Source organism: Lepisosteus platostomus, chromosome 6 (genome assembly GCF_059453375.1).
Source record: "Lepisosteus platostomus isolate fLepPlt1 chromosome 6, fLepPlt1.hap1, whole genome shotgun sequence".
NCBI classification, from domain to species: Eukaryota; Metazoa; Chordata; class Actinopteri; order Semionotiformes; family Lepisosteidae; genus Lepisosteus; species Lepisosteus platostomus.
The window spans coordinates 11,140,258-11,158,766 of record NC_142616.1 but is presented as its reverse complement, the minus strand read 5'-3'; the positions used below and the strand labels follow the sequence as shown (position 1 = coordinate 11,158,766).

Sequence of the window (18,509 nt, the reverse complement as noted above, 5' to 3'; positions counted from 1 at the left end):
GCAGGTTAACAGTGATCAAGGAGCAGAAGTAATGTATGGGCAGATTCTCTCTCTGCAGGGAGACTCTGACTGGTCTGTAAGAAGGATTGTCAGTGGGTCTTGGCTGCTATTGTGAGCTCTGGGACAGGCTGTGCTAGGCCCAATTCCCCTGGAGTCTACACCCAGGTTCTGAATAAAGAAAAACAGTGGAGTTTGAGGCTTCTACCAAGGCCAAGAGCACAATCATACATGCACAATCACATATCCACAATCACACATGCAATTAACACACACAGAGCACAATCACACATGCACAATAACACACACACAGCACAATCACACATGCACATTAGTACACACAGAAAACACAATCACACACGCACATTAACACACAGAGAGCACAATCACACACACACACATTAACAACCAGAGCACAATTACATATGCACATTAACACGCAGAGCACAATCACACATGCGCATTAACACACAGAGCACAATCACACATGCACATTAGTACACACAGAAAACACAATCACACACGCACATTAACACACAGAGAGCACAATCACACACACATTAACACTCACACAGAGCACAATTACACATGCACATTAACACACAGGGCACAACCACACATGCACATTAACACACACACAGGGCACAATCACACATGCACATTAACACTCACACAGAGCACAATCACACATGCACATTAACACTCACACAGAGCACACAGTGATTAATTAGCTGCTAACTCCCAAAGGACTCCTCTCCTCGGTGACTCGTGTTGAGCTGCAGCTGCTCGCCCTGTGTCACAGCAGACAGAAGACAGAGCAGCTAGACTGCCACACTGCAGGGCTGGTCTCTGTGCTGTTGATCCTCCTGCAACCAAGAGACGCTCTTCTCAGAGGGGCAGAGCAGACCACAGCTCAGAGATCAGCCCGAGATACGAGAGGGGCTCGTTCTACTGATTATGGTAGCCTCAGACATGAGACAGCAGAGGAAAACCACAGTACAAATTCAGCAAAGTCTTCAATACAACAAGGTCTTTTTCCTCCTATGGTCAGTGAATGTGAGTCCTGCCTGGTCACTCAGTCAGAATACTGCCCTGGTCACTCAGTCAGAGTCCTGCCTGGTCACTCAGTCAGATTCCTGCTCTGGTCACTTAGTCAGATTCCTGTCTGGTCACTCAGAGTCCTGCCCTGGTCACTCAGTCAGATTTCTGCCCTGGTCACTCAGTCAGAATACTGCCCTGGTCACTCAGTCAGAGTCCTGCCTGGTCACTCAGTCAGATTCCTGCTCTGGTCACTTAGTCAGATTCCTGTCTGGTCACTCAGAGTCCTGCCCTGGTCACTCAGTCAGATTTCTGCCCTGGTCACTCAGTCAGAATACTGCCCTGGTCACTCAGTCAGAGCCCTGCCCTGGTCACTCAGTCAGAATACTGCCCTGGTCACTCAGTCAGAGTCCTGCCTGGTCACTCAGTCAGATTCCTGCTCTGGTCACTTAGTCAGATTCCTGTCTGGTCACTCAGAGTCCTGCCCTGGTCACTCAGTCAGAATCCTGCCCTGGTCACTCAGTCAGAGACATGCCCTGATCACTCAATAAAAGTGGATCATGGAGTCTGAATACTTGCAGTTTTTTTGAACTGTTAACTGAGCTACAGCTCAACTGATCTTTAACACCAGGTAGAGTAGAGTAATGCTAAAAGTAACACCAGAGAGAGGTGTCACTCAGTAATAAACACATAACAGGACAGGAGTGTTAGAGAGCCCTCTAACCTACAGTCCAATAGCTCTATTGCCCTCTGTCCCACAGTCCAACAGCTCTAGAGCCCTCTAACCTACAGCTCTACAGCTCACTGTCCTGCACTCCAACAGCTCTAGAGCCCTCTATCCTGCAGTCCAACAGCTCTACTGACATCTATCCTACAATCCAACAGCTCTACTGACCTCTATCCCACAGTCCAACAGCTCTAGAGCCCTCTATCCTACAGTCCAACAGCCTTAGAGCCCTTTATCCCACAGCCCAACAGCTCTAAAGCCCTCTTTCCCAGTCCAACAGCCCTAGAGCCCTCTATCCCACAGTCCAACAGCCATAGAGACCTCTATCCCACAGTCCTACTCTCCTTCAGCCTCCCCATGACTCACAGGGCAGGTTCCCACAGCCCCTTTTTCAGCGCAGGTCATTGTGTCTTTAATCGGCATGAATTTCTCACACTCCTGCTCTGTTAGAATGGGCAGTTTCACCTTGCGGAGAGTTCTGGGCTCTGGAAGAGGAACTGCAGACGCAGGATGCATGACTGAGACAGTAACCAGTCAATATTTTCATATCTTGTTCTTTTGATATTCTAGGCTAAAAAATTTGTTGAAAGTTGAAGTTCTCTGTCATTTGATTGTTTTCCTGTACAGCACTATGAAAGGCGATCTATAAAATATGCTCAAAATAAATACTTGTTGCAAGAAACAAATTACTACACAGCAGTCCATGGAGAAAGTAATACTCAGCAGCCCCTAAGGAAATGATTACCCAGCATCCCCTGGTGAGACGCCAAGCCCAGCAGGCCTTGGAGAAACGACTACCCAGCAACCCCTGAAGAATCACCTACTCAGATCCCTCTGGTGAAACTACCCAGTAGCCCCTGGAGAAACGACTACCCAGCAGCTCCTCACAGTCACTATACTGGAACATTAGGACCCACACAGATCGCAGGGTGAGCACTTTCTACTGGTCCCACTAACACCTCTTCCAGCAGCAGCCTTAGCTTTCCCAGGGGTCTCCCATCCAGGTTCTGACCAGGCTCACACCTGCTGAGCTTCAGAGGCCTGCCAGTTGTGAGTTGTAGGGTGATATAGTTTAAACCTAATAATTTACACATAAATAAGCTGCTGGATGAGATCCTATAATCAGGGCAAGATGCAATGATTTACACAAATCGTAGGAGTGTGGAACAAGCTGCCCAGCCCTGTTGTTGAAGCTGATACCCTGGATTCTCTTAAGGCCCAGCTAGGTGAGATCTTCCAGTCCAGACAGGAGGCTCTTCTTTACACAGAGGGTGGTGGTGGGGTGGAACAAGCAGCCAATACCATGGCTTCTTTCCAGAATCAGCTGGAAGAGACACTCAGATCAATTAATTGCTTATGAACAAACAGGCTACACTGGCCGAATGGCTTCCTTTCATTAGTGAAAGGCATGACCTGTTTTGTGTTCTTCAAAACTAGAAGACACAGGGTTTCACGTGAGGTGCAGAAGGATGCCTATCACTCCACACGTCTCCTCGTCCTACGTACTGACAAACCACACAGCCCAGATATCTCTGTATCATCTCTGTGACAGAGACCCAGCTCATGGAACACTCCTTATCTCAGCAACTCTCATGCCGTCAGCACAAAGACGAGACCGCAGAGCAGAGAGCTCTCTCACCCTCCTGCACTCCCACAATGCTTTGTGTAAAGAAGTGTCTCCTCTTCTCTGTTTCAGGTGCTCTTCCCTGGAGTTTCCACTGGTCCTCTGATTACTGTTCCTTTTAAAGACGTCCACTGGGTTGACTTTGTCTTGGAGGCTTTTGAATACTTGGATCATGTCCCCTCTTGGTCTTCTCTGTTCAAGACTAAAAATGTTCATTTCTTCATCTTGCCAGTATAAAACACTCCACCCAGACTAAAGAGATTCAGTTCATCTAGCCTGTCAGTGTAGGACACTCCCTTCAGACTAAAGAGACTCAATTCCTTCAGCGAGTCAGTGCAGGGCACTCCCTTATTTCCAGAATGCATCTACATGCACTTCTCAGGACTGAATCTAGAGCAGAAATAGCTTCCTGTAAAGAGATGTCTAAACCTGTCCACAATACTCTATGGGAATGATGCTGCACTAGTGTTTTACAGCCAGTGTTTAAGGGACAGATGCAAAGGCAGCAGGATATCTCAGATCTTTAGCTAAATCTGCTCGAGGAGAAGCAGCTCCACAGTCTTGTGAGTGTGCAGTATATGTCTCGGTGTGTCTGAGGGGTACTATATGTGCGAGACTGTGTGGATTACAAGGCAAAATTGAATGCTTTGGTTTTGACCTGCAGTCTTAAGATAAAAATGCTGTCACATATTCAGTCACATTGTTAATTAACAAAAACAAATTTTAAATTTCACTTGCTCTCCTCCCTCTTTAGTAAATTCAAATTATAATAAAAACAAGATTACAGCTCAACACAATGTTCCCAATGTAGTGATGTGAGGGTTATTATTTACAATTGGAAATTTTGAGTATTTTAGTATTTCAGAGTTTTAACTTTTCAACATTAAACCTTTTCTCGTTTAGCAAATAGGTTTCATATTTCCCTCACATCCATATTATCTCATACATGCAAATATGCATTTACTATCGTGAACTCACATTTGTTTGGAATAATAGTTAATCTCTTGAGAATTATGATGTGAATAAAGAAATTTTATACTCCAAGATCCGTTGGTTCAAACTTCCCACTGAGAAGGAGGAGCTTGGCTTCGTTGGTCTGCGGTCTGACTTGGCAGCTACTCCTTCAGTACAATTGTAATTACAATTAAGTAAATAAGTAATTAAATACAAGGTGTCACAATCGTAGTCCCTCCCCTTTAAGGGCGCTCCGGCTCGTTCACTTTTTTAACTGATTTTGTGCACCTGCTCCCTGTTCCAGCCCACCTTTAAAAGCCAGACGCTCACTCTGTTCCGGGCTCTGCATTGGAACACAGGCACCCGGAGGCTCACCTATCACCAAGTCTCCCTACGTCGGCTGCTCAGTTGGCATTCGCCTCCTACGTGTCCTGAACCAGCCGAACCCGGGACCTGGAGCGCCTGGTTCCGTTCCCCCTTTCTTTCCCCCAACCCTTCGCCGGATCCCACTCCGGTTTTTAACTTTGTTTTGTTCATCTTGTATTTATCACCCGGCTCTGGACCTTCGCCTGCACTGGACTTCCCTTTGGACTCCCTTTGGGACTGTACGCCTGGACCACACCCCCCAGAGCACCTTTGTCACGCCCCCACCCTGGTTCCTCTACCAGCCCAGTTCCTCGTCTCCCCCCGTGTGTGTTCACTCCCTTCGATTGTGTCGTCTGCATAGGGTCCTGAGAGACGTTTTGTCTGAAAGAGGAAGAGAGGAAGCCTAGAGTTTCTGGGGACATCTCTTTAGAAACTATCTGTGCATACTTGTCATCTTGGGTCAGCTACAAGGCAGACAGGTGGGAGAAGTTGATTTGTCCCAGTGCTGAATATGCTCGAGTATTCAGGATTTCAACAAAAAGAAGGAATCCAATTATCTTCTTTCACTGATCTGGTGAAAGTAACTGTGGGTTTGTGAGCACAAGATTTCTTCTGTGTCAGAATGCATTTCTTAGGCAGAATTCTGCTTTTTACTGACTCATTCTCTTGGCCTGGTGTCTAGGAGAAAAGTTAAAGTCCTGAAAGTTGAAGCTCACAGACACTTGGAAGGAAAAGTTAAATTGCTATTTCAGTTAGAGAGAGAAGAGCAGGCAGTGAGTTGACCCATGAAAAATGAACTGGGTGTTAGATTTTAAGGGTAGACATCACAGCTGATGATTGGTCAGGATGTTATCATGTATAATTCTGGAACCCAGCCTCAGGTCCCCCATTGATGGGTCTTCCTTTGAGTGCCAGACATTGTCCTCTGACCCGTTGTTCCGGGGTGAAACAGACTGCAGACACAATGGAGCCCATCTATACTATATTTCACTTAGATGGATCCCCTTATCAGAGGGGTCTCTGAGCAACATATATCTGCATTTACAGAGATGCCCGTGCTGCCTGGACACATCATACAAAGATTATTAGAAATATTTAATAATAACACTTAAATCTAAGTGAAATAACATGTTGTTGCTTGATAAATGAAGTCACACTTACGCATGGGACAGATCTAACACAACTCTTCACTCTCAGACACTCTCCCCTTTCACTAGGTTCACTCTGAACTTCACTGATTATCCTCTGAATAACTTCAGTCCCCAGACCAGGAACTTGAATGCTTGACGTTTTATTGAGCTGTTGACAGAGTTACAGTGCAACTGATAACTCACAGCAGGAAGAGCAAAGCTAAAAATCACACCAGAGAGAAGAGATATACTGTAGTTACACAGTGATAAACATGCAAAAGGATAGGAGACACAGTGTGACAGGAGCCACAGTGAGAGAGAAGATAACAGAGAATCTCTCAGGAATTAACACTCACAACAGGACAGGAGACACAGTGAGAGAGAGGAGATAGAGAATCCCTCAGTAATAAACACACACACCAGGAGACACAATGAGAGAGAAAAAGCACAGAAAGGAGGCACAGAGGCAGGCTTGGGGAGAATGAGAAGCCTGTGTTGATTTCAGTTGATCTCTCTCTCTGGATGGGACAGGATGCAGTGAAGCCTCAGAGCCAGGTGGGGGCGCTGTCCCCAGACATCACTCAGAAACGGAGACTCCGCTGTGCGTCTTGATCCAGGGCCTGTAGCTGGTGACCCGGGTGAAGATCTTGGGGGGGATGGGCAGTTCACAGCCCTTCCCATAGCTGACAATCCCAGCCTGGACCCAGCGGTTTCCCTTCTTACAGACCAGAGCCCCTCCGGAGTCTCCCTGGAGAGAGAGAGAGACAGAGAGACAGAGAGAGCTCAAGGCTGGAGCTATTAGACAAACTCCAGGCCTTTCGACCAAGAGTGATCTTTGGCCAAGTTGGAGTCAACGAGGAGATGGTGAGACTCATAAGCTCGGAGCTGCAGCAGGCCCTGCTCACACTCTTCAGCCCGGTACTGAGCGCCGGGTCTTTCCCTGAGACCTGGCCAGACTTGACCCTAGCAATTACAGAGGCACCTGTGTGAACAGTAACCTGGGGAGGGTGTTCTGCAGGATCATGAATACCCGTTTACTGACCTTCCTTACTGAGGACAATGTTCTAAGGAAGAGTCAGATCAGCTTCCTACCAAACTGCCTCACATCCCTCCACATTTACACCCTTCACACGATTATAGACAAGCATGTCCACCAAATAACAAACGACAAAGGGCCCCACACTCACTTTGCAGGTGCTCTTGTATTGACCTCCACAGCAGATCATGCTGGTCTTCATGTTCGGATACACGTTCTTGCAGGAATCCGGGTCATGGATGGGAATCTTGACTCTCTGGAGAGTGTGAGGGAAGGGAAGTTTGCCTGCGGACAGGAGAGAGAGAGTTCAGGAATTATATGACTTGCTCAGCATCTGTGTTCACCGAAACTGTAGGACCTGACCTCTGTTCCCAGAGACCCCCGTCTCTTGCTCAGATCTCCAGGAGACAGCTCTCACTTCTCGCTGTGGGGTTAATTCAGAGGGCAGCAGAGGTCAAGCAGTGGTTTCAGTGAGTCAACTGGTTCTGTGCATTTGAGATCCCCTCAGTAGCAACAGAAGAACTTCAACATTACTGACAGCAAAGCCTGCCACAGGGACACTGCTGTGCAGCAAGTTGACCCTAACCCGGACCGATTCAAGCTCAAGACGTTTGAGTAGGGATCTACGTCAGCAGGCGCAGGCATCAGAGGGACAAGTAAAGGTCCATTCCATGCTTAAAGCTAGAGAAAAGAAATGCTTTTCTGACACCTGACACCTGAAGAAGGCTCCAGAACCAAAGCATAGAATGGACCTTTACCTGTCCCTTTGAGATTCAAACTCATCTCTGTGATCAGCTGAGATCTCGGGAGTGTAGGGTTACAATATGACCAAGACCAGACTGAACCAGTGATCTCGGGACTGTAGGGTTTCAATATGACCAAGCTCAGACTAAATGGACTGTAGGGTAACAAGATAGCTCCTATTGATTTTATGAATTTGTGATTTAAATGTGATTATGTGATTGTGTGATATTGTGATTTCAGTGTGACTGTGTGATTGTTTTATTGTGTGTTTGAAGTGTGATATTGAGTGATATTGTGTGATTCAATCTGCACTGTGCTGCCCTACAGCCCGGTGTTGTGCTTAGTTAAAGACAGGCTGCCTCCCTCTGTGATTGGTTCCAGACAGACTGCACTGTGATTGGTGAAAGACTGTACTGTCCTGCACTGTGATTGGATAAAGACAGACAGACTGCTCTGTGATTGGTTAGAGACAGACTGCCCCGCACCGTGATTGGGTAGAGACAGAGAGGACTGCTTTACACTGTGCTGCCCTGCAGCCCAGCTCTCTCAGAGGCTAAAAAGAGTCAGATCTCCTTACTGTTCTGCTGGACCCGCCCCCAGCCAGTGACCCAGCAGTCACTGCGGCTGGTGAAGAGGTCCGAGGGCTCGGCCAGAGGGACAGTCTGGATGAAACGGGACAGCGGCACGGGGCGATCCAGCTTCACCAGGGCGATGTCGTAGCCCTTTCTTGTGATGGTGTACTTGCTGTGGATGACCAAATCAGCCATGTTGCGGTTCACCTGGTGTGAGCTGGGCAGATCGAGCTCGTAGGCACCCAGATACACATGGGAAGACTTTATGTCTATGTAGCTAAGAGAAAAACCCAGGAGAAGACGTTACTACAGATTATGCTATTCCTCAGTCTTACCACAGCAAGGCAGACACTATGTCCTTAATGCTGAAAAGGAGGCACTTCTTTACACAGAGGATGGTGGGTGAGGGGAACAAGCTGCCCGGCCATGTTGTTGAAGCCGATACCCTGGCTTCCTCCAGACACAGCTGGGTGAGACCCTCCAGTCAGGACAGGAGGTTCTTCTTTACACAGAGGGTGGTGGGAGGGTGCAACAAGTTCCACAACAAGTTCCACAGCCATGTTGATGGAGCTGATGTCCTGGCTGCTTTCAAGATAGTAAATGTGACACTCACGTCAATAAGCTATGAAACGCAAAGAGCTTGGTCTCACTTTCTAAGTGTTTTCACCAAGATAATGTTTTGCATAACCGTAAATCAAAATGTCTTAATTCTTAAATGAGCTATCCAACCTCCAGGAGGCGCTATACACTAGGACCCCCATTTACCATAGCTTGACAGACAGGAGCTAGCAAAAGTGTCACCGACATACAGATGACCAGTCAGTCAGTGTTGCGCCACACCCACCCTTTAAAACAGTGAGCCGCAGTCAGAACCCAGTGCTTGCTGATCAGGGAGCCCCCACATTGGCTGAGGCTCCCATTGGTCTTCTTCACCAGGAGGAACACCTGCCACGGCCAGAGTCCATCGCCAGCATCCTCACCCCCCACTATAGAGCTCCTGGACAGAGGAGAGCTGGACACTGGAGAGTGAGAGAATACTGACTGACTGAACACTCCAGTACATTAACACTGCACTGAGAGAGAGGGGTTCATACAGACACACTGACTGACTGGACACTCCAGTACATTAACACTGCACTGAGAGAGAGGGGTTCATACAGACACACTGACTGACTGGACACTCCAGTACATTAACACTGCACTGAGAGAGAGGGGTTCATACAGACACACTGACTGACTGGACACTCCAGTACATTAACACTGCACTGAGAGAGAGGGGTTAATACAGACACACTGACTGGACACTCCAGTACATTAACACTGCACTGAGAGAGAGGGGTTAATACAGACACACTGACTGGACACTCCAGTACATTAACACTGCACTGAGAGAGAGGGGTTCATACAGACACACTGACTGACTGGACACTCCAGTACATTAACAGTGCACTGAGAGAGAGGGGTTCATACAGACACACTGACTGACTGGACACTCCAGTACATTAACACTGCACTGAGAGAGAGGGGTTAATACAGACACACTGACTGGACACTCCAGTACATTAACACTGCATTGAGAGAGAGGGGTTCAAACAGACACACTGACTGGACACTCCAGTACATTAACACTGCACTGAGAGAGAGGGGTTCATACAGACACACTGACTGACTGGACACTCCAGTACATTAACACTGCACTGAGAGAGAGGGGTTCATACAGACACACTGACTGGACACTCCAGTACATTAACACTGCACTGAGAGAGAGGGGTTCATACAGACACACTGACTGACTGGACACTCCAGTACATTAACAGTGCACTGAGAGAGAGGGGTTCATACAGACACACTGACTGACTGGACACTCCAGTACATTAACACTGCACTGAGAGAGAGGGGTTAATACAGACACACTGACTGGACACTCCAGTACATTAACACTGCATTGAGAGAGAGGGGTTCAAACAGACACACTGACTGGACACTCCAGTACATTAACACTGCACTGAGAGAGAGGGGTTCATACAGACACACTGACTGACTGGACACTCCAGTACATTAACACTGCACTGAGAGAGAGGGGTTCATACAGACACACTGACTGACTGGACACTTCAGTACATTAACACTGAGAGAGGATAAAACTGTCACTGACTGCACTAAATGGTTCCCGAATTTTTCCTTTTCTCCTTACCCTCCAACGACTTCAGGGTCATGACCCCAAGCAGAAGTGGCAGGAAAATCATTCTCATCATCATCTGGGATGGTCAGGCCAGAAGCTGGTGCTGGTCTGTACGGAGCCTCTCTCAGTGTGCGATGGAGCACTCCTCTGTGGAGGTCAGTCCAGAGCTGTTCAGTCTCCCAGCACTTATGGTTCAGATCTGTGTTCAGATAAGGTGTTTTACACAGTGAGAGCTTGTGAAAGGAAGTTTGCTGGGGCCAGTGAAGGTTCAGGGTCGTCATCAGCAGCCTCAGCCAGTGACACACCTCTGCCTCTTTCTCAGAAAAGAGGAAGCACAGAGCCCAGAGATACTTCCTACACAAGCCAGATCTCTGCCGGCAGAAGGTTCCACTATACAGTAGTTTCTCACGGTATAACCACCCGGTTCCCTCAACCTGCGGCTCCCCAGTTTCTCTCTTTTCTCATAGTAACATCACTGAAAACTGATGCAGTTATATAACATGCTGCAGATTTCTGTCATTTTGAAAGTTTATAATAATAATAATAATAATAATAATAATAATAATAATAATAATAATAAACTTTATTTTATATAGCACCTTTAAAGGTGGCTTCTCAAAGCGCTTTACAGGATGACAACAACAATAAATAAAAAGAATGCAGAAGATAAAACACAATTACAATATACAGAAGAGACCGTGGATGGTGGTACTAAGAAGAGCAGAGGGGTGAAGAATGGAACCAGTTAAGTAAAGGCTTTTCTGAAGAAGAAGGTTTGGAGTCTTGATTTGAAGGAGTTTAGAGAGAGTTCCAGAGCTTGGGGCATAACAGGAGAAGGCCCTGTCACCCCCAGGTTTTTCAGGTTTTTTTCAAATATCCCCCCAAGGTTTTTCAATTTAGACTGAAGTTCAAGTACAGTGCCATCCACAGACAGGGTTACAGGATTGGCTTTACGAAGTTGATGGGGGGTACCAATAAGCATGACTTCAGTCTTGTCACAGTTAAGATGAAGGAAGTTTTGAGTCATCCAAATTTTTATGTCAGAGATGCAGTTAGATAGAATAGAGACAGCCACATCAGTGTCAGGTTTGGTATGGATGTATATTTGAGTATCATCAGCGTAAAAATGAAAGCTGAGGCCATGTGATCTTCAAAGCTGACCAAGTGGTAACATGTAAATGGTGAAGAGCATGGGCCCCAGTATTGAGCCCTGAGGAACACCAGACTTAACAAGACCAGTTTCAGACCTGTACCCATGAAGAGAGACAAAGTGACAGCGATCAGTGAGGTAAGATTTGAACCATTTGAGGGCAGTGTCAGAAACTCCAACCAGTCTCAGGATGAGAAAATAAGATGTCATGGTCAACAGTGTGAAAAGCAGCACTGAGATCAAGAAGGATGAGTATAGAAAGAGAAGCAGAATCAGAAGCTATTAGAAAATGGTTAGTGACTTTGACCAGGGCAGTTTCTGTGCTGTGAAGTTGACTGAAGCCAGATTGGAGGGGTTGGAAAAGGTTGTTTGTCATGAGGTGATTATGCAACTGAAATATGACAGCACATTCTAGATTTTTTTTAAGAAAGGATAAATTGAAGATGGGGCGAAAATTGTTAAGATTGTCGAGAGCCATGTCAGGCTTTTTTGGCACGGGGGTAATGGCAGCAGTTTTGAGGACCGTTGGTACAAAGTTTAGGATTTTTTTGTTCCACTTCAAATTTTAACTCTCTGAATGGACAAAGAGCACTCACTGCAACTACTGCTGGACACACAGTACTGACCCTCCCCAATTACTGCTGGACACAGAGGACTGACCCTCCCCAACTACTGCTGGACACTAAGGACTGACTCTCCACAACTACTGCTGGAGACACAGTACTGACCCTCCCCAAATACTGCTGGACACACAGTACTGACCCTCCTCAACTACTGCTGGACACTGAGGACTGACTCTCCACAACTACTGCTGGACACAGAGGACTGACCCTCCCCAAATACTGCTGGACACACAGTACTGACCCTCCTCAACCACTGCTGGACACACAGTACTGACCCTCTTCAACTACTGCTGGACATTGAGGACTGACCCTACCCAACTACTGCTGGACACACAGTACTGACCCTCCCCAACTACTGCTGGACACTGAGGACTGACCCTCCCCAACTACTGCTGGACACAGAGGACTGACCCCAAATACTGCTGGACACAGAGGACTGACCTTACCCAACTACTGCTGGACACAGAGGACTGACCCTCCCCATCTACTGCTGGACACTGAGGACTGACCCTCCACAACTACTGCTGGACACAGAGGACTGACCTTACCCAACTACTGCTGGACACACAGTACTGACCCTCCCCAACTACTGCTGGACACAGAGGACTGACCTTCCTCAACTACTGCTGGACACTGAGGACTGACCCCAACTACTGCTGGACACAAAGGACTGACCCTCCCCAATTACTGCTGGACAGGGAGGACCGACCCTCCCCAACTACTGCTGGACACAGAGCACTGACCCTCCCCAACTACTGCTGGACACTGAGGACTGACCCCAACTACTGCTGGAAACTGAGGACTGACCCTCCACAACTACTGCTGGACAGCCCTGCTGCAGACACACTGGCTGACCCCTCCAGGACCAGGACTGTATAGCCTTGCTGTAGATACACTGACCCCTCCAGAACCAGGACTGGACAGCCCTGCTGCAGACACACTGACCCCTCCAGAACCAGGACTGGACAGCCCTGCTGCAGACACAGTGACTGACCCCTCCAGGACCAGGACTGGACAGCCCTGCTCTAGACACACTGACCGGCCATGATCTGGACTATTTGAGGTAGGGGCTTGATTTGTCTGTAACCCATAGCCTGCAGCAGAGCTGTGTGCTGATACTGCACTGCCCTTCTCTCAGATAATCAGATAATCATTCTGCTGTTCATCAGACCAAGCAGGTGATCACATCTGATGGAGATAGTGATTGCATCATTGCGTCAATCAAGATTACGAGTTTACTGCTAATTGCAAGTTAACACTTCTGCGAAATCTCATTGTGACTCAGTATTGCTCTTTTGCAGCTGTCTGAGCTGCTCTGTGGACAGATCGCGACACATCTGGTGGACCAATGGAGGCCAGTGTGAAACTGTTAGTAGCACTTTTAGAATCGACTACTATATTAACTCCAGGATTTAAACAGGACATTTCTTCAGAGAAGCCAGGGTATCAAATTCGACAGCTTGATCCACACCCTCACCACCCTTTGTTTAAAGAAACACCTCCTGCCCTGTTTCAATGATCTCATTCAAGAAACAACTGGATAATAAAATTCTTACATTTATATAGCGCTTTGCTGGACACTCCACTCAAAGCAATTTTCAGGTAATGGGGATCCCCTCCACCACCAGAGTGCAGCCCCACCTGGATGATGCTCCAGTACTCTCACCACACTCCAGCTCTCAGTGGGGAGGAGAGCAGAGTGATGAGGCCAGTTCAGAGAGGGGGGTTATCAGGAGGCCATGACTGGTAAAGACCAGGGGGAGTCTGTCCAGGACACTGGGGTCACACCCCTACTCTTTCTGAGAGACACTCTGGGGTCTTTACTGACCATAGAGAGTCAGGACCTCAGTTTTACATCTAATCTGAAGGACGGCGCCTTGTTTACAGTCTAGTGTCCCTGTCACTGTACTGGGGCATTAGGACCTACACAGACCACAGGGTGAGCGCCCCCCTACTGGCCCCACTAACAACTCTTTCAGCAGCAAACTTAGCTTTCACAGGAATCTCCCATCCAGGTACTGTGCACACTATCCGAGCTTCAGAGGGCTGCCAGGTGTGATTTGCAGAGTGATGTAGAATAAACTTAATAACTGACACATAAATAAGCTGCAGGTTAAGATCCTCCAATCAGGACAGGATGCAATTATTTACACAAAGGGTGGTGGGGGTGTGGAACAAGCTGCCCAGCCATGTTGTTGAAGCCGATACGCTAGCATATCTCAAGACAAAGCTGGGTGAGATTCTCCAGTCAGGATAGAGGCTCTTCTTTACACAGAGGGTGGTGGTGGGGTGGAACAAGCACCCAATACCATGGCTTCTTTCCAGAATCAGCTGGATGAGACACTCAGATCAATGAATTGCTCATGAACAAGCAGGCTACACTGGCTGAATGGCTTCCTTTCATTAGTGACCTGTTTTGTGTTCTTCAAAACTAGAAGACACAGGGTTTCACGTGAGGTGCAGAAGGATGCCTACCGCTCCACACGTCTCCTCGTCCTGCGTACTGACAAACCACACAGCCCAGATATCTCTGTATCATCTCTGTGACAGAGACCCAGCTCATGGAACACTCCTTATCTCAGCAGCTCTCCTGCCGTCAGCACAAAGACGAGACCGCAGAGCAGAGAGCTCTCTCACCCTCCTGCACTCCCACAATGCTTTGTGTAAAGAAGTGTCTCCTCTTCTCGTCTAGATCTTACTCATAAAGAAGTGCGTTTCTCTTAATTGTCGGCAATTGTTCAAGAGAAACGGAATTGTTTATTCTTCGGATAAGCGTTTAAAAGGTCTGACAGGAAACTGGCCGTTAAGTTATGTGGGGCTTTCAAATCTTTTTTTTTAAATGTCCTGGTTCGTTACCGAGATGAACACAGCCAATCCGAGAGCTGCGAGGCACCAGCTTGTCCTTGATCTAACTGGTTCACAAACAGTTAGGCAAACGGCTAACTTCCCTAATTTCACAGGTAATATATCTCCTCCCCCCGGGTCAGCTGCAAGGAGCTGATAGGAGCGGACTAACTGCAGTCCAGCCCGTGGTCAGCACGGAGCTCTGTGTTAAACTAGTGCGCCGCCTACGGACTAATTATGACCAACACGGCCGCTGAACTCAGCCAGCTGCTCCGTACTGAACCTGTTCTCAACTGCAATGAGCCCAAAGCACCAGGGGCGCCCTCTAGTGATGACTGAGGCAGAGCGGAGCCCTGGATCACATTAGTGTTTCCCTTTACAGTGGGAATAAGATTGCCACTATGAATCCCATTTCAGTAAAAAAGGAATGTTTAAATGTTTATCCGAGGACTAATTTAAAAAACAATATCCAATAATAAATAAAAAACGATTTTATTTTTGAGTCAGATCTAGGCTCAAGCAGGCGGTATGTTCTGGATTGCTGTTTCAGCTCTAACCGGAGACTGGAGTTTGTCTCATTTTCAATCACACATGAAACACTTTCACACACGAGGGGAAACAAGCGCGTGTGAGAAGAGTGGTTTGAACTCACGCCTCTAGTGAAGACCGTCAGTGGGATTAAAGACAAGCTTGTGCCCCGGTGCTCTTTTTAGAGGGGCTCCTTCCTGCACAGATTGCCGATTGTTTAACATTTCTCCCTGAATGGGGCTCAAACTCCTGTAATTACTCACCCGTAAGAAGAGAAATAATTTCATTGCCAAGTAATCAATTCATAGAATCAACGTAAATGAACAATTAACGGAGTTAAAGCGTTGTTTTTTTTTTAAACTGGAGTGAGGTAGTTAAAATGCTACCGAACCCCGCTCTCCCGCGTGACAGGCGGGGATACTCACCACTATACTAATGAGGAGCGCGCGTGTCCTAAATTTATCCCAAGAATTTTGTGTGCACGGGCCGGAGCTCACCCCAAGCACAGCGAGGGGGATTAGCTCAAATGGTAGAGCGCTCGCTTCGCATGTGAGAGGTAGCGGGATCGATGCCCGCATCCTCCAGCTTCTGTGCTCTATGTACTAGAGAGGACAGACTTCTGTCTCAATGAAAATGTTATGTGGACTTTGCGTTGACCGCTGTGACATCTCACCGCCGCATTTTCAATTTATAGAACAGTAACTTAACCCTTCCATGGGAAAGCTGTTAAAACAGGAGAAAGTCTGCGATGTATTTTATAGATTATTTATTTTCTAACACACAGGTGTCAATCTTAATTAAACCCACGTCAGAATGTGTCCCTTTCAACCCATTATTATATAATCCAGTTAGTGCCGAGCACACAGCGAGTGAGGGTACAGCACAGCACAGCACAGCAGAGCTTCAACAGGACTCACAGGAGGGAAGGGCTGTCCGGTATCGCCGGCTGTTCGCTACATTACCAGATGACATGTTTCAAGCCCAAGTCACACATATGAGAAACTATGTATACATCATACGAATATGTGTATACTGTACATGACTGCGAGGAATGTGAAACGTAATAAAGAGCAAGCTGCTGAAATCGTTTATGAATTTTTGATTCAAGATTTGTTATTTGCCATATACAACAAGTGTATTGGAATGCTTACTCGTTCAGCTGTAGCCAGTAACAGTAGAGAAAAAAAATAGGCAGAAAAGACAAACAGACATGGACAATAAATGAGACAATAGACGTTTTGATACAGCTAAGACAGGACACAGTGCAGACAGCGCAGTACCTTACAGTGCAGGTGCGAATATGAGCTGTTTAAGATGCGGGCTGCTTGGGGGAAGAAACTGTTTTTGAATCTATTCAAAATCCATCTACCAGACCCCAGGGGTGAAAACAGATCGTGGCCTGGGTGAATTGGTCCCGAGCCCAGTTGTGGCAGCGGTCGAGATATATCTGGTCAATGGAGGGTGGCTCGGCCCCAGTGATTTTCTGGTCAGACCTCACAACCCTCTGTATGGCTGTTCTGTCCTGTCCTGTGGCTCCACCATACCACACCGCAACACCACCAGGCAGGACACTCTCAATCGGATTACGGTAAAGATTGGTGAGTGTTATCTTGCTCATCCTCCACTTCCTTAACTGTCTCAGGAAGTGAAGGCGCTGGTGGGCTTTAGTGAGGATGGCAGCAGTGTTCTCTGGCCAGCTCAGCCTCTCAGTGATCTGGAGGCCGAGGAACCTGAAGGTGCTGACAGTTTCGACTGGAGCCCTGTGAATGATGATGGGTGTGTGACGTCCTCTGTGCCTCCTGAAGTCCACTATAATCTCTTATGTTTTGGTGATGTTAAGTCTGAGGATGTTGTTGTGGCACCACTCCACCAGCTCTGCTACCTCACTCCTGTAGGCGGTTTCATCCCTGTTGCTGATAAGACCGATGACTGTGGTGTCATCGGCAGACTTGGTGATGCGGTTGCTGTTAAATCTGGCCACACAGTCGTGTGTAAAGAGAGAATACAGCTGTGAGTTCAGGCAGTAGCCCTGGGGGGCCCCTGTGTTGAGGATCAGAGGGGATGAGGTTTTGTTTCCAGTCCTCACCACTTGGGGTCTGCCTGTCAGGAAGTCCAGGACCCAGTTGCAGATGGAGTTGCTGAGGCCCAGACCCCTGAGCTTGACCACCTGTCTGCCTGGCACAGTCGTGTTGAAGGCTGAGCTGAAGTCAATAAATAACATCCTGGCACAAGTGAATCATCGCCCCTTTCGAAAAAAATTGAAAACAACCTGAGCACTGTGTGGCTCGTTGGTCTAGGGGTATGATTCTCGCTTAACATGGGAGAAGTTCTACGTTCAAATCCTGACCAAGTCCATTCTTGTTATGTGATGATAGGAAGACATATCAAACTCACTTCTTATCCTCTGTGTATCTGAAACGAGTAGACTAGAGGAGTAGGGAACTTTATTGCCATATGTACATGTACGTTGGAATTCTTATTCTCACTGATCTCCCTGGACAACAACAGACACCACCACACAATGGAGACAGTACAGGAGCAAGTCAGACTGTGGAGATTTTCCAAAGACCTGAGATGGACCAGCGTCTAATTCAGGGCGGGGGAGGGACACACCCCATGAAGAAAACATCTACAACTGAGTTTTCCTACCTTTTGTTTTCTTATTGAATCTGCTGGTGATTATAAATTGTAACGCATATAGCCACCGGTGAGTGTGTAAGAGCCGGCTTACCAGAGCGGTGACGTAACCGCCCGAACCCTGTAATAGCAGGACCACAGCCGCTAGGCTGAGAGGAGATCTCTCTTTAGTTCAACAGGCTGGGTCCCTGTTGAGTGACACTAGAGACCTGGGTTTGAGTCCCTGACAGCTGGGGGCTGACCTGATGTGGCAGCAGGCGAGGGTGCCCACGTGAACCCCAGAGCGTCACATTGGTGTGAGAAGTGGGATGGGATAGCCCTTCACTGAGGATGGCGAGTTAAGCCGGGGAGAGTGTA

General features: G+C 47.6%; 1 protein-coding gene and 1 non-coding gene across 2 annotated transcripts; one reads left to right on the top strand and one right to left on the bottom strand.

The window, feature by feature from the left end:
- Nucleotides 1–5,981: 5,981 nt before the first annotated feature.
- Nucleotides 5,982–10,599, bottom strand: LOC148660321 (serine protease 27-like). The gene is made up of 5 exons (XM_088634195.1): nucleotides 10,383–10,599; nucleotides 9,033–9,207; nucleotides 8,194–8,465; nucleotides 7,024–7,157; nucleotides 5,982–6,584 (listed from the first exon to the last, which is right to left on the bottom strand). Exons 1-5 carry the CDS (start codon nucleotides 10,444–10,446, stop codon nucleotides 6,414–6,416), a joined length of 816 nt encoding a protein of 271 aa, XP_088490321.1. The 5' UTR covers nucleotides 10,447–10,599; the 3' UTR covers nucleotides 5,982–6,413.
- A 5,427-nt stretch (nucleotides 10,600–16,026) lies between these two features.
- Nucleotides 16,027–16,099, top strand: trnaa-cgc (transfer RNA alanine (anticodon CGC)). Its single transcript has one exon. It is a non-coding gene; the product is annotated as a tRNA-Ala (tRNA).
- Nucleotides 16,100–18,509: the final 2,410 nt, after the last annotated feature.